General features: G+C 55.9%; 2 protein-coding genes across 7 annotated transcripts in view; one reads left to right on the top strand and one right to left on the bottom strand.

The window, feature by feature from the left end:
* Positions 1–4,449, top strand: part of FAM222B (family with sequence similarity 222 member B) — a 56,322-nt gene extending 51,873 nt beyond the window's left edge. For 4 of the 6 annotated variants that reach the window (XM_019739541.2, XM_074320198.1, XM_074320197.1 and 1 more), the window contains one exon: positions 542–4,449. In XM_019739541.2, the coding sequence (XP_019595100.2) occupies positions 542–2,130 (1,589 nt within the window). In that variant the 3' untranslated portion in view covers positions 2,131–4,449. The remainder of the gene's footprint in view (positions 1–541) is intronic. The other 2 variants (XM_019739543.2, XM_074320200.1) reach the window with 1 other exon arrangement.
* A 2,994-nt stretch (positions 4,450–7,443) lies between these two features.
* On the bottom strand, positions 7,444–13,525 carry TRAF4 (TNF receptor associated factor 4). Its single transcript, XM_019739520.2, has 7 exons — positions 13,253–13,525; positions 10,194–10,245; positions 9,533–9,637; positions 9,302–9,463; positions 9,051–9,212; positions 8,818–8,973; positions 7,444–8,559 (listed from the first exon to the last, which is right to left on the bottom strand). Exons 1-7 carry the CDS (start codon positions 13,426–13,428, stop codon positions 7,927–7,929), a joined length of 1,446 nt encoding a protein of 481 aa, XP_019595079.1. The 5' UTR covers positions 13,429–13,525; the 3' UTR covers positions 7,444–7,926.
* Positions 13,526–13,640: the final 115 nt, after the last annotated feature.

Genomic DNA, 13,640 nt, shown 5'->3' on the forward strand with positions numbered 1-13,640 from the left:
CCCGGCCACTGTAGACTGAAGAGTAGTCACTCTGGGTGCCCTCTTTATCTGGGTGTCCTGGGGAAAGGACCGCGTGGCCCCAGAGGGCCCTGACAAGCAGCTCTGCTTAGAACCTTCAACCCCCAGGCCAGCGTGGGCTGCTAGGAACTTGGAGAGAGTTCCATGTAGAAGTCACCTCTGAGAATTGGCCAAGTCCTGGCCCTGTGAGATACGGGACTTTTGAAAGTCCCTCTGCTATTTATTCCAATCTTTGGTGACCGCACTTGTAAAATGGGAGTCATGATAGTACTTACTTCCTCAAGCAGTAGCAGAGAGAGCCTGTCACTCAGCGTAAGGCCTGGCCCCTTGTAAGTACTAAGTGTCAGCAGTTCTGTTACCATGGGGGCCAAGGCTGGGTGTGAAGCGAAGACCAGGGAGGACACCTGAGCTGTTCCCACCTCCTCTGCCTCAGGCCGCAGAAGGGCACGTAGAAGGGCTGGTTGGCTTGGCACTGATGAGCTCCCTCTCCTTCTCTGCTCTCCTTCCCCTTCTCTCTCTCTAGGGGACACTACACAGAAAATGAGAACTGCTCACTGTCCTACCCCAGCCGAATTGGACGCGTATGCTAAGAAGGTCGCAAACAACCCACTGACTATAAAAATCTTCCCCAACAGTGTGAAGGTTCCCCAGCGGAAACACGTTCGTCGTACTGTGAACGGCCTCGACACATCAGCCCAGCGCTACAGCCCCTACCCGACTCAGGCTGCCACCAAGGCAGGCCTGCTTGCCATTGTCAAAGTGCCAGCCAAAAGCATCCTCAAGGACTTTGACGGCACCCGAGCCCGGTTGCTCCCTGAGGCCATCATGAACCCCCCAGTGGCACCCTATGCTACTGTGGCACCCAGCACTTTAGCCCACCCCCAGGCCCAGGTTCTGGCCCGCCAGCAGGCCCTGCAGCATGCACAGACCCTGGCCCACGCCCCTCCCCAGACGCTGCAGCACCCTCAGGGTATCCCGCCGCCCCAGGCGCTGTCCCACCCTCAGAGCCTCCAGCAGCCTCAGGGCCTGGGCCACCCCCAGCCCATGGCCCAAACCCAGGGCTTGGTCCACCCTCAGGCCCTGTCTCACCAAGGTCTCCAGCACCCCCCCAATCCCTTGCTGCATGGAGGCCGGAAGATGCCAGACTCAGATGCCCCCCCGAATGTGACCGTGTCTACCTCAACGATCCCCCTTTCCATGGCGGCCACCCTGCAGCACAGCCAGCCCCCGGACCTGAGCAGCATCGTGCACCAGATCAACCAGTTTTGCCAGACGAGGGCCGGCGTCAGCACTACCTCAGTGTGCGAGGGCCAGATCGCCAACCCCAGCCCCATTAGTCGCAGTCTGCTCATCAATGCAAGCACCCGGGTGTCGACCCACAACGTCCCCACTCCAATGCCTTCCTGTGTGGTCAACCCCATGGAGCACACCCATGCGGCCACAGGCCCTGTCAACCTGCCCACGGGCATCTCTCGAGCCCCCACTGGCTACACTAGCGACCTCAAGCCAGTGGCCTGGAACCAGCACCAGCTGGCCCACCTCCAACAGATGTGCAGTGAGGCTGGTGGGACGCCGGCCCCGGGCCTGACAGGCAAGCACGCTGCCGGACGCGAGCTGGCAGGGCCTGGCTTTGTGGGCAAGGCGCCCGCCTACCCGCAGGAACTCTGCCTGGCGCAGTCTTTCCATCTGAAGCCTCCCCTGGAGAAGCCAACCCCCTCCCCACCAGTCAACGGCCTGGCAGCCCCACTGGCCTACCCCAATGGTCACTACTTCCAACCCCTGTGGAACAACATTCTGCCCACTCCCAATAGCGACAGCTCGGGGTCTCAGGACCTCACTATGCCGTTCCATGGTGGGCAGCCCACAGGTGCACCCCTCGACTGTGCAGCGGCTGCTGGGGCCCACTACCGAGCAGGGACCGGGGGCGGGCCCGTGGGGAGCCAGAACAGCTTGCTGCAGACGGTGGATTACCTGAGTGGGGATTTCCAGCAGGCCTGCTTCCGCGAACAGAGCCTGGCCGTGCTGAGCAAGGCCCACCGAGCCCCCGGCAGCCGAGCCCCTGAGCCCACAGATAGTCGAAGTCTTCATATTCAGCACCCTGGGTATAGATAGGTAGCCCGGCGCCCGCCACAAGCTACACATCACATCATCCTCCTAGGTTTAGTCTCACGTTTGAGTAATTGGATAGTTTCCAAGTTTTGCTGCTCCAATGTGATCATTCTTAGACGTCTAAGAGAGAGAATTAGGTGGGATTGAGGACGGGGGTGGGAGGGTCCTCTGCTCTCATTCTCCCCTCCACCCGCTCCAGTAGCCTTTGGGTTTATGTTAGGACCTAATCCCAACCCCAGGCCTTTTCTGTCTGCTGCCTGCCTATCAGTCCTGTCCCTCTGTCTGTCATCCATCCATCCGTCCTGCACACTGCTGTGCGTTTTGCACTAGCTGCCTCCTGTCTTTCTGCTCTGCCTGTTTTCCCTTAGGACTGAGGTGTGAGCTGACGGGAAGGGTCCTATGCGAGAGAGCCGTATGTGCCCAGCCCTAAGCTAGGCCTCTCCCTGTCTGTCTCTTTCTCGGACTAAGAAGCTAGACTTCCCAAGGGCTTTAGAAGCTAATTCCTTATTCACCCAAAGACCTCAAATCAAAACTGACCGGTCTTCATCTTCTCTCAGCCCTCCTCCAGTCCTCAAGGCTTTGTTTTACATCTAATTGATCACAGGGCCGCTGCACTTGCCCTTGCCACACTCCTCAAGGGCACCTGCAGGCACGTGGCTATAGCTTTGAGACGGGGAGGGGGGATGATCTGCTTGGTTCCTGACTCCCCTTTCTAGCCCTAGAGAAACGCAGTGACATCCAGGATAAGATCCCTTTCTCACTATTGGTTCTCTCCTGACTCACCCCCATTCCACCCTCAAGCAAAACAAAACACTGATCTTACTTGAGGTATTTGGTAGGTAAGGGATGATCACGTTGGAGTTTGGAATTAAAAACACCAAAAAAACCAAAAAAACAAAAACAACAAAAAAAACAAAAAAAATCATTTGGTTCTCTACACTGGCTAAGCATATTGCTCTACACTGTAATTTTAAATGTCATGTTCTGTATGAATGTTGTGTGGGTTTGAGTAGCCTTGTGAGTGGCCCCACAGGTACTTTCACCCGCTAGTCACCTCCTTTCGCAGCCCCTCAGTTTGATGAAGAAAGAGAAACACAAAGCCTTAAGCTCTTTGAATTCTTCCTTTACCAAGTGAGCATGGTTCTAACAGCCGGAGATGGGCCTATATTGGAAACAGCCCCTCCTGCCCCCCCAACCCCCCATCCATTCTCGTACACCCTCTTCATGCTCAGCACATCTCATTCCCAAGTGACAATTAGTTGGCTAGAAATTTAAAACTCTTCTGTAACTTTAAAACTTAGATTATGCTTTGTTGTAATTTTTTGCACCCTTCTGTTAAAGATGCATAGTTGAGCTCTGCCTTTTTTTTTTTTTTTTAAACCAAATAAGCCCTTACTTTTCCTTTTGTCTCTGGGGAATGTGAGCTGATGTTCTTATTTAAGGTTTTGGGTTTTGTTTACTATTCACTGTTCTTTAGCCAGAAATTCTCTAGTGATCTGAAGCAATGTGACTGAAGACCAGTTGTTAAATTATGTGTTGGCAAGTTGCCTTATATTTAAAAAGAAAAAAAAAAGAAAAAAAATGCCTGATTGTGTTATGCCAAATGATAGCAACATGAAGTCCTAATTTATTGTTCCCGGTTGTTTTCCTGCCATTTGTGAACACTGGTACCTCCCTGTCCCCGAGCCCTCAGGAGCACCTGTGGCTTCTGGTGCAGTGCCCTCTCCCAAGGTGTGGGCCACCCCCTCACCCAGGGCCCCCTTCCAGTTCTTGCTTCTCTGAGTTAAATTGAAAGAGCACCACTGTCTCCCCTTTATCCCTTGCTTGAGCTCCAAACCAGATATTTTTGCTGTAATTTTTTCCAATGCCTCTCCCCAAAAGGTGAGCTGCCATTTTAGGAAATTGGACCAGACACCAACTTGGGGGCTTGAAATCAAACCTCAGACCCATCTCTTCCTGTGTAGGGGTGCAAGTCTCTGAAGCTCACTCCCACCTCTAATCTGCATGGAAAATGTACTGTGACCCCACCTCCACCCCCAACTGCCCTCGCCTTTGGTGTGAGATGTTTCCTACTTCACCCTGAGCCCCTGCCCCCTCTGCCAGCCAACCCCCCAACCAGCAATAAGGGTCCAAACCAGGGCCTCCTATCCACACTCCCTGCCTCCATCCCACACTACCCCTAGGGAATACTGGGGTTCCCTGTGCGCTCCACACACTGTAGCATTCATTCTCCATCTCCCTCATCTCACCTGTGGTGGTTTATGGGTGTGATGGGGTTTTTAAGATTATTATAAACCAGTAAACAGAAAAAACTCACCTTTCGATCTTGTCCTATTCGTTGAATGGTGTCAGTGTTTGAGGTGATTTTTCTTAATGATTTCTAATGTCTCATTTGCTAGAAGGAAAACAATTCCTCATTTTTAGGAGGGGGACCCCTAGAGTATTCATCTCATTCAGAAGCCCTCCCAACCCGTTACCGCAGACCAGGTGCTGTGGGGGTTATAAGACTCTTCAGTCAGCCCCTGGGAGGTACCCAGCTGGCAGGACCTCCCCATAGGCGGGACGCTAGGGCCTTGAGGTTTGATGGGTAAGTATGGTTTGCTGCCCTTCACTGGAGGCCTGAGGTATACTGCCACTTCCCAAGGACTATCAGTTATTGAAAAATGGGGATCTGGTTTGCTAATAAGCCAATTTAAGATTAAACGTCCCACTCCTTCCACTTGCAACACTTTGGAATTTCTGAGGACTTCTGACAGGCAGAGTAAGTGCTATAGTCTGTAACATGAAAAGTGGCCTTTTGGGTGTTTTGAATCTTACGGGTTGAGTATTGGAGAACTTTTTTTGTCTGCAGGGGGAAAAAAATCCGAAAGAGCTATTTACAGTTGACCCTTGAACAACTTGGGGGTTTGGGACCCCCCACACACACACACACCACACTTGAAAATAACTCGGAAAACAACCTGTTGACTAGAAGCCTTACCGATAAATAAGTCGATTAACATTTTGTATATGTATTATATACTGTAGTCTTAAAAGGAAAAATATTTAAATCGTAAGATACATTTACAGTATTGAAAAAACCTGCATGTAAGTGGACCCATGCAGTTCAAACCCATGTTCAAGGTTCAGTTATAGTTCCCCCCTCCCCTTTCTGAGTGGGTTTCAGTTAAGATGCGATGGAGGGAAGGAGCAATTCCACACGTTGTGGGATTCAGTGAGGGTGGAATCACCCTTGGTAGCAAGAGCCAGTAGTGGCTGTCAAAATACTGATAGACTTGAAAGCACGCTCCCCTCTTGAGCAATGTCTGTTTCTGTGGGGTGCCCTTTCGTGAAGGGGCTTCCCTTCTCATACCATCCTGTGAAAGAAAGCCCTCTTCTGTCAGACTAATTGCAGTCAACCCAAGGTCACAAAGGTAGAGTAGGTGGTCAGGTCAGCTCGGTTCTGCCCCCACAGTGAACAACTGGGTTGGATGCCTGGGTGAGTCCAGCCCACTGTGATGCAAAAATTGGCCTGGGTTCCACAAGGCAACCACGACTGCCTGTAAGAGCACTGGACTGAGGGCTAGGCCTGGGCCTGGGGTCGACTGCAATATCCCATTCATTGCTGCACACAACCGGAGGCACCATCCCCTCGGCGTGGTGCAGTGGCAGAGTCTTGCCAGGAGAGGGAGCCCACGCTTGATGCCGGGTGTCTGGTTTCTCTTGGCAGGACGGTTCCACCTGTTGACTGAAGCAAGGACTTAAGGGAATTTCTTCTGCTAGAGCCCAAGGTTTTCCCTGCCAGCTTCTCGGTGTCACTGTACCAATGTGGTTTATCTGGTGAAGGGGCTGTCTTTACTTTCTCAGCAAGGCAGCCAGGGCCCCAGCTCCCCTAGATAAGTGAATTTGGCTTTTTGAGGGCTAAGCTGGTGGTTAGTTTCCCAGGCTGTGTTATGCTCAGTCTTTTCCTGTCATTTTCTGAGAAGGGCTCTGCACCTGAGCCTATGTGGGAGAGTAGAGAAGGCAAGAACTACAGCCCTTGAACCTTCCTCTCCCTAGATAATTTCCATTATTGGGCCTTTTCTCAGGGCCAGACAAGAGCAAAGCGCTTGGTGCATGTCATGCTGGGACTCTGGTCCTGCTCCCCGCACAAGAACGCAGGACATGGTGAGGCCAGAAAGCAACACCACCGGAGCCATGGATAGGGGAGTCATACCTACATTCTTGCTGGCGGCTGGGTTGGAGACACGAAGCAGGAGCCACACAATCCACAGCCCGCCGTCCACTTCTCTGCCAACCAACCAACTCCCATCATAGCCATGGCAGTTCTATCAGTGGCTAATGTCTAACCGGTAACAGCTGACGGCCAACTAGTCACACCTGACCGACCACCACCCAACCCAACACCTTTCCACATGAGGCTGAGAACCTGGAAACTGCTCTCTGGGACTCTGCCCCCACAGTGCTGATTGGTTTGTCTTTACAACACATTTAGGTAAGCAGGATTACTCACTTTACCAGTGAGAATAAGGATACCCCCCATATAGCTAAGTAGCTTGCCAGAAAGCAAGCACAGCAAGCATCCAACCCCAAACCTATTGGCAAAATTTAAGGCAGCTAGCTGTACTTCTAGGGATTGCTGGAGCTTGAGACAGAATCCAGGCCCTGCCCCAAACCAGCTGAAAGATCACTGAAGTCAAGTCACTCCTCTCTTCCTCTTTCATCAATTAAATGTGGATATTCATAGGCACACGATGAGGCTTGTATGAAAAGCATTAAATGAGTATGGATGAGAAAATCCAAGTGCCTTGTACACCTCGAAGACCCCTTAGTCCCTGAATGTGGGCTGTGCTTTGAAGTTAGAGTAACATTCATCCAGCACTTACTTTGTGCTGGGAGTATGCATTTTGTCATTAAGTCTTGACTACAGCCTACTTAGGGCCTTTATTGTGGTAAAAGCTATTTCACCTGTTATATTAAATGAAATAAGGTAGGTAAAGTGCTTAGGAGTGTGCCGCATGAAAGTACTCAATAAATGGCAGCTATTATCATTAGATCAAGAAAGACCCGCCTAGGGCAGAGGCACTAGTCTGGTAGGGTATGAATCTGGAACTGCAGCTTTTTTCAAATGTCCAGAGCCTGCACGTCCCCCATCTAACCACCAGAGGGCAGCGGCAGGCATCTTCCACACAAAACCTCATGTACTGCCCCTGTCGTCCACTAGAGGGCGACCCAGCAAGGCGCTGAATCCTGGTTCCAGTCATGTCCTTGGCCTTCACAGTTGGGCCCAGCCAGGGCCCTAACCAACCCAGATGAGTCAGGCTGGAACCAAATTAATAAATACAATTCAAGATTTATTAAAAATCAGGGCTCCCCTGCTGTGCCCTCCTGGCACTAAGTAAATAAATAACCAGAGGGGGCACAGCTGGGGAAAGAGAAATCAGATCTCAAGGCAGATGATTTACCCAACTCCCCCTTCTCCCTCCCCCCTATGGCTCTTGGGACATAGCACCAGCAGGCATCTCAGTCCGGTAGTGTGGCCGGCACCAAGGCATGTCTGCCCTGCCCAGGAGAGGAGGCAGGCCCTGGGATCACTTGTTTCCAAGCCCTTGATGACCCCAAAACCTGCTCCCGCAGGGGCCAAGGCTGAAGCACCAATAGGAGGCACCTGAGGGTGGTAGGGAAGGGGGGAGGGGGAATGGGGTAACAGAACCTAGGCTGCAGAAACAGCTGATGGGGGTCCGGCCCCCTCTCCAGGTTCAGCCAGTGCCTGACAGAGGTCATGTTCCACCCCCCTTTCTCCTGGAGCCCCATCTGCGCTCAGCTGAGGATTTTTCGGGGCAATTCAACAGAGGCTCGGATGAAGACGGCATCATCCCGCACATAGTTTCGCTTGCGGATATCCTGGTGGGAGATGAACTTGGGGTAACCAAAGCCCAGGGAACTCTCATCCAGGGAGCCCCGCCAAGTGCCTGGTTTTTGGAAATTCTTCCAGTTTGGGTCGGGGTGAAAGGTCTCAGTGACATGCTGTGGCTTAGCCAGCCCAGGGTCGCTCTGATCCAGCAGGGAGAAGGTGACGCGGCGGGCAAAGGGCCACTCAAGGAGATTGTCAAAGGCACCTGGCAGCACACGAATGTAGAGCGAGAGATGTGTGCCCTCACCACTGCCATTGCCATTGAGAAATGCAGACACCTGCAGCTTGTAACCATACTTATGTGTGTAGAAAGCTGGGCTGAAGCACTCGAGGTTGGGCTTGGCTTTGGCCTCCTGTAGCCGTCGCCCATAGCTGCCAATCTTCCAGATGAGCACGCCATCACTGCCCACTGACAGCTCCTCCAGCTCTCGCCGCAGCTCCTGCAGCTCCTGCCGCTGCCGGCTCACCAGGGCACACATCATGGCCAGATGGGGCTTCACACTCTCCTCCACATGCCGTGCCATTGCCAGCTTAGGGCACTGTTGGCAAAGCCCCAGGCCGTGGGGGAAGGAGAGTTATCAGTAGGGGCAGGCACAGGGTGAGGGGAGGAGCAGGTACAGGTTGGCAGGCACCCAACTCTGAATGAGGAAGGCTGAGGGCACTAGGAGCCTGGAGCTAGCCAGCGGGGGGAAGGACTGAAAACTTCAGAGCAGCAGAACAGGGACCACCAAGGGCCTAAGTCTGTCTGAAGCGGCAAGGACCAAGAAAGGGGCTGATGGGAAAGAGGGGCGTCTCACCCTGTGCTTGCAGCCGGAGTCTTTGAATGGACACAGCACTAGGGCAGTGCTACAGCTGTCCTTCAGATGGCCCGGCAGGTCCTCTCGAGCCACGGTGCCAACGCCACACTGGTTGGGGCAGGACACAGGCAGCCTCGGGCACTGGTACTGGTGGCTCTAGGGCCGCAGAGACAGCGGTCAGTAGCCTGGCTCCCTGCTACCTGTCCTAGCCCCCAGTTCAGGAAGGGCCTCACCTGGATGGTGTCAAAGACGAATTCCTTGGTGCAGTAGGTGCAAGGCTGGGTGCGCTTGGGGCACTCAGAGGTGGCATGCTGGGCCAGCAGCCGCCGCATCATGCGGGCACCACACTTGTTCTCACAGTACACACTCTCTTGGGGGCACACGCCCTCGTGGCTCTGTGGAAATGCCAGAGGGCCTGAGTTAAGGGATCCCTGGCCCACCAGATGCCCCACTCTCCCTCTTCCCTCAAGCAGGCCCCACCCACCTCAAAGGCCTCCCCACTGAAGTCACAGCCGCAAAACTCGCACTTGAGGCGCCGCTTGGGGCAGTCATGCTGCAAGTGGGCAGGCAGGTCCCGACGGCTCAGCTTGGTGGGGCAGCGATTGGGGCAGGGGACGACATTGAAGCTGCAAGTATTCAGGTGACCCTGGTGGGAAGGGCTACAGTTAGTGCCTGCCAAGGGAGGGGTAGGCCCCCACCCCCATCAGAGCCTCACCTGTAGGTGACGAAGTGGCCCACTCCAGCGGCAGCCCTCCTCACTGTGGATGCAACGGATAGGCAGGCCCAATACCTGGACCTCCAGCTCTGGGTCTGGGTAGATCTGGGAGCAGGGATGGGGGGACTGGTCAGGGTCAAAGCCTGATACTGTCCCCAATTCCTGTCCCCTCCAGCATCTCCTGGGCTATATTCCCCTTTATGCCCAGGGATAAAGGGCACAGCAGGTAGTTACCTGCTCCACCGCTGGACCCGTGTCCACAGCATGTCTGCACGTGACACTCCCATTGGAAGTGGCAGCCAATCCGCCAGCTCAGTCCCAGGCAGCCCTCACACCCTCTGCTTCCTTCCCCCTGGTAGAGGGGTGCTGGCCCTTGGCCACAGGTCTGGCCTGCCACCCAAAGGGGAGGGGAGCACTTCTTATGAGCACAGAGCAGCTCTGTGCACCCCCACAGGCTGGGCATTGTGCCTGCCCTGCAGGGCAAATCCAGGGCTCATTTGCAAACTAGCCTGGTGGGAGGGAACAAGCCACCTTTGTGGGGGGCGCTCGACTCACAGCACTGGGTTGACACTGGCCCCGAGCCCACTGGCTGCTAGCAGCTCCAGCCTCCACCCAGGACCACAGTCCGTACCTGGGCCTCTGCCTGACATGGTGGACTCACCTTGGCATAGTCCAGAGGAAGCTGGTCCTCAGGGCATTTGAAGACTCCTTCACTGTGAAGGGGGAGGGGACAAGGTCACGGCTCCACACTACAGGAAGGGAGAACCCTGGGCCCCACCTCCTCAACCGGGCAGCCTCCTTCCCTCACCAGACCGGTTCCTAGTCAGCCCCACCTGAGAGGGCAAGCAGAGTCCTGAACTACCCACTTCCCCATGACCCCAGGAGATCCCAGCTCTTGTCCTGGAGAGGGGGGTTCGGGGCCCAGTGGAGGCAGACAGCTGCCTCAGACAGCATTTGGCCAACAGGTGGCAGCTGGCACCCCCTCCCCCCAGGATGGCAGCTGGACTGGGAAAGGAACAGACTGCCCAGCCACCCCCGTCCCCCAGGTTAGTTTTCATTGGTTGGGCTGAAAGCTGATGGGGGGGGGGGGGTTGGTGAACAGGGATGGGCTGAGATTAAGTGCCAGGGCTGCCCAGCCCCTATGAGGGTGCCTAGCCAAGAACCCAGGGCAAAGGTCAGCGTGGGGCCACCTTACCCCATCCCCTTCTTCCTTCTATGAGGGTGTGTCTGTTAAAGTGGAGAGGAGGCAAGGCTTGCCCCCAGGCAGGGTGTTTACACTCCTGAGTCCTTACTACCTGCCTATGAGAAGGGGCTTAATGTCCCCATTTTGCAGATGAAAGAACTGAGGCTACAGCTGAAGCAGTACCTGGATATGTCTGATTCCACAGCTCAGATAGGTTCTGCTACACTGTACAGCATTCAGAGGAGAAGTTAGGGCAAGAAAGACTGTCCAGGCAGGCACAGCCAAGACTGCTCCCAGCACAGCATGTGTCTGGCCTGTTGACCCCATCTGCTGCCCTCCCTCTCCTCCACTGAGCGCCACCAGGCTGTCAGCACTCAAGGAACCTGTTGGCACTTCTCCTTCCACCAAGGCCTTTCTGACCCTAGCCAGGACCGGTCACACACACCTGGCATGGCCTAGGCCAGGCAAGGGTTCACCCAGCAGGACCGAAGGCCCTAAGGCATGGCATTTCTGGAAGGTCTGAGTCAGATATGTGGGAAGCAGGTAGTAATCAGGTGGAAGCAGAGGCCACATGGCAGCCCTGTCCATAATGGCACTTTGCAGAACTTGGGCAGTTCATGCCCCAGACACTCAAAGGATATCTAGCACCCACCTCCTCCCTGACCCCACTACTACCACTGGCCATGCCACCAGTGCCAAGAAGAATACATGCCCAGGCACTGATGAGGTGTGCCCATGCCCACAAGGCAAACAGCCTTCCTGGACCAACCTGAGTAATTGCCCTGGCAGGAGTGGGGAAAGAGGGGTAGGCCATGGGGGAGGAGGGTCTGCTTGGTTGCTTCGGGAATGTGCTGACTTAATGGTTTTGGAGACAAGGAGAGGACTGAGGCAAGTCCCCAGGCTTCAGGCAGATTAGCCTGGGCAGCTTGGGGCCCAGCCAGGACAAAGTTTCCGCCAGAGCAATGGACAACCTTGCTTGTAGGGTAGAGCGTGGTGATGAGGGGTCGAGCCTGTCCAACCACCTCTCCCCTCCTCCCTCCAAGGGCCTCAGCAGCAGAGCTCAGGCACTAGGGGAAAGGGGGAGGCAGGGGCAGACCGCTCCAGGCTGTGCTGCGGAGGCCCAGGCCCAGGGGAGAAGACAGGATGGGGGGAGGGGGCTGTAGGAGAGGAAGAGGGGATTTCCGGGAGGAGGAGGGGCAGAAGCTGCAGAGAGAGGCAGCAGAGGTGGAGGGAGAGGGGCCTGGCAGCCCCCTCCTGGATCCTTCCCTGAGGCAGTCAGGGTGGGTCAGCTGAGTGGGGGGAAGGCGAGGGGGGAAGCAGTGCTCAGCTGGCCTCATCTGGAAACCAGAGGGCCCAGGGAAGGGCACTGGAGAAGACAATGGGACTGTGTGTCTGTAGGGGAGTATGTGTGTACACTGAAGGGAGGAGGGAGGAGAGGGAGGGAAAAGGAGGAGGGGGCAGCACAGCAGCTTGTGCAGGAGCATATGTGAGGGCAGGAGCGGGCCCAGGCTACAGGGAACAGAAAACAAAGGGCCTGCTGAGATTTCCGCCAGACTAGGGGCTGCAGAGGACAGAGGGAAGGAGGATGGGAGAGAGCACTAAAGGCAGGAGCCGCAGAGATGCTCTCCCTGGTGATAGGTACCCGTGCCTCCCCATCCACTCTGCAGACAGCCTCCTAACACACGGCAGTGGCTCACCCCGGCTTCCCCTGTGCTCTTGGGGCTCGACCTCCCCACACCCAGGCCTGAGCAGTTCCCAGGATGGGCAGGAGATTCTAGACTCCATAGGGTGCTCAGAACTCAATGGATGCTGAGAGCCAAGAGGTGAGCTGGGTCCTCAGAGGGCAGGGGACACTCAGGAACACCCAGGGTGTGACCTCTCCGTAAGGATCTATAGACCATCTGCAGTACTCAAGACCCCCAGGGGCTGCTTCAGGAGAAAGCTGGAGCCGACAGTCCTCCCTCTATTGTGTGACCACAAGCAGGCCGGGCTTAAATCCCATATCAACCTTTAAGTAACTGTGCGACCATGGGCAAATCGCAGCCTTTCTTTGAATCTGTCGTTTCATCATCTGTGAAATGGGAGAACAATAGCTGCCATTCTTGTAACGTTCGAAGAATCAGAAGAGGTTAGATGGGTGAAAACTCCGGAGGCTTAAGGTGCTGCGCGGGACGGAGGGTTTTGCCCTCCTCTTCCCAGAGGATTCAAAGTTCAAGGATGAGGCCGCTCTGGCTCTCAGGTGAGGGGGAAGGGCCAGCCACAGGTCAGGAAGCGCCTTTTCCCACCTCCACCCCGCAGGAACACACTGAATTCTTTGGACCAGGCGCAGGGGCCGGTGGCACCCGGGACCCGACAGATTAGTGTGTGAGATTCACCCTCGGGACCTGACGTCACCGCTGCCCCGTGATGTCACGGTGGGCGCCCCTGGGTGACGGGGCCGCGGCGCAGACAAAGGCCCGGCGTGTCTCTGGCCTGGGCCCCTCCCCATGCGGCCCACACCCCCCGCACCGGCCGTCCCCGCTACCCCCGACCCGCACCTGAGGAACTCCTGCAGGCAGGTGTCGCAGAAGCGGTGGCCGCAGGTAGAAACCTGCACAGGCTCACGCATGGGCTTCCCGCACAGCGGGCACAGCAGCCGCCGCTTGGGCTTTTCCAGGAACTTGTAGTCGAAGCCGGGCATGGCGGGCGGGCACGGGCGAGCGGGGCCAGGCATGCGGCGGCCCCACAGCCCGCGCCTCGCTCCGGCAGCGCTCCCGGCTCCGGGCGGCGCCGACTGTTGGTGGCGGCCTGCGCCCAGCCTGCCCGCCCGCCGGCCGGAAGAGGGGGCGGAGCCGCGCCCGCGCGGTCCTAGTGCCCAACGTCACCGGGATGCCCTCCCACCCCGCAAACCCGCGGCTTCAGGGTCGGCACACGGCCAGGCTCGCC

Source organism: Rhinolophus sinicus, linkage group LG15 (genome assembly GCF_036562045.2).
Source record: "Rhinolophus sinicus isolate RSC01 linkage group LG15, ASM3656204v1, whole genome shotgun sequence".
Classification (NCBI taxonomy): Eukaryota; Metazoa; Chordata; class Mammalia; order Chiroptera; family Rhinolophidae; genus Rhinolophus; species Rhinolophus sinicus.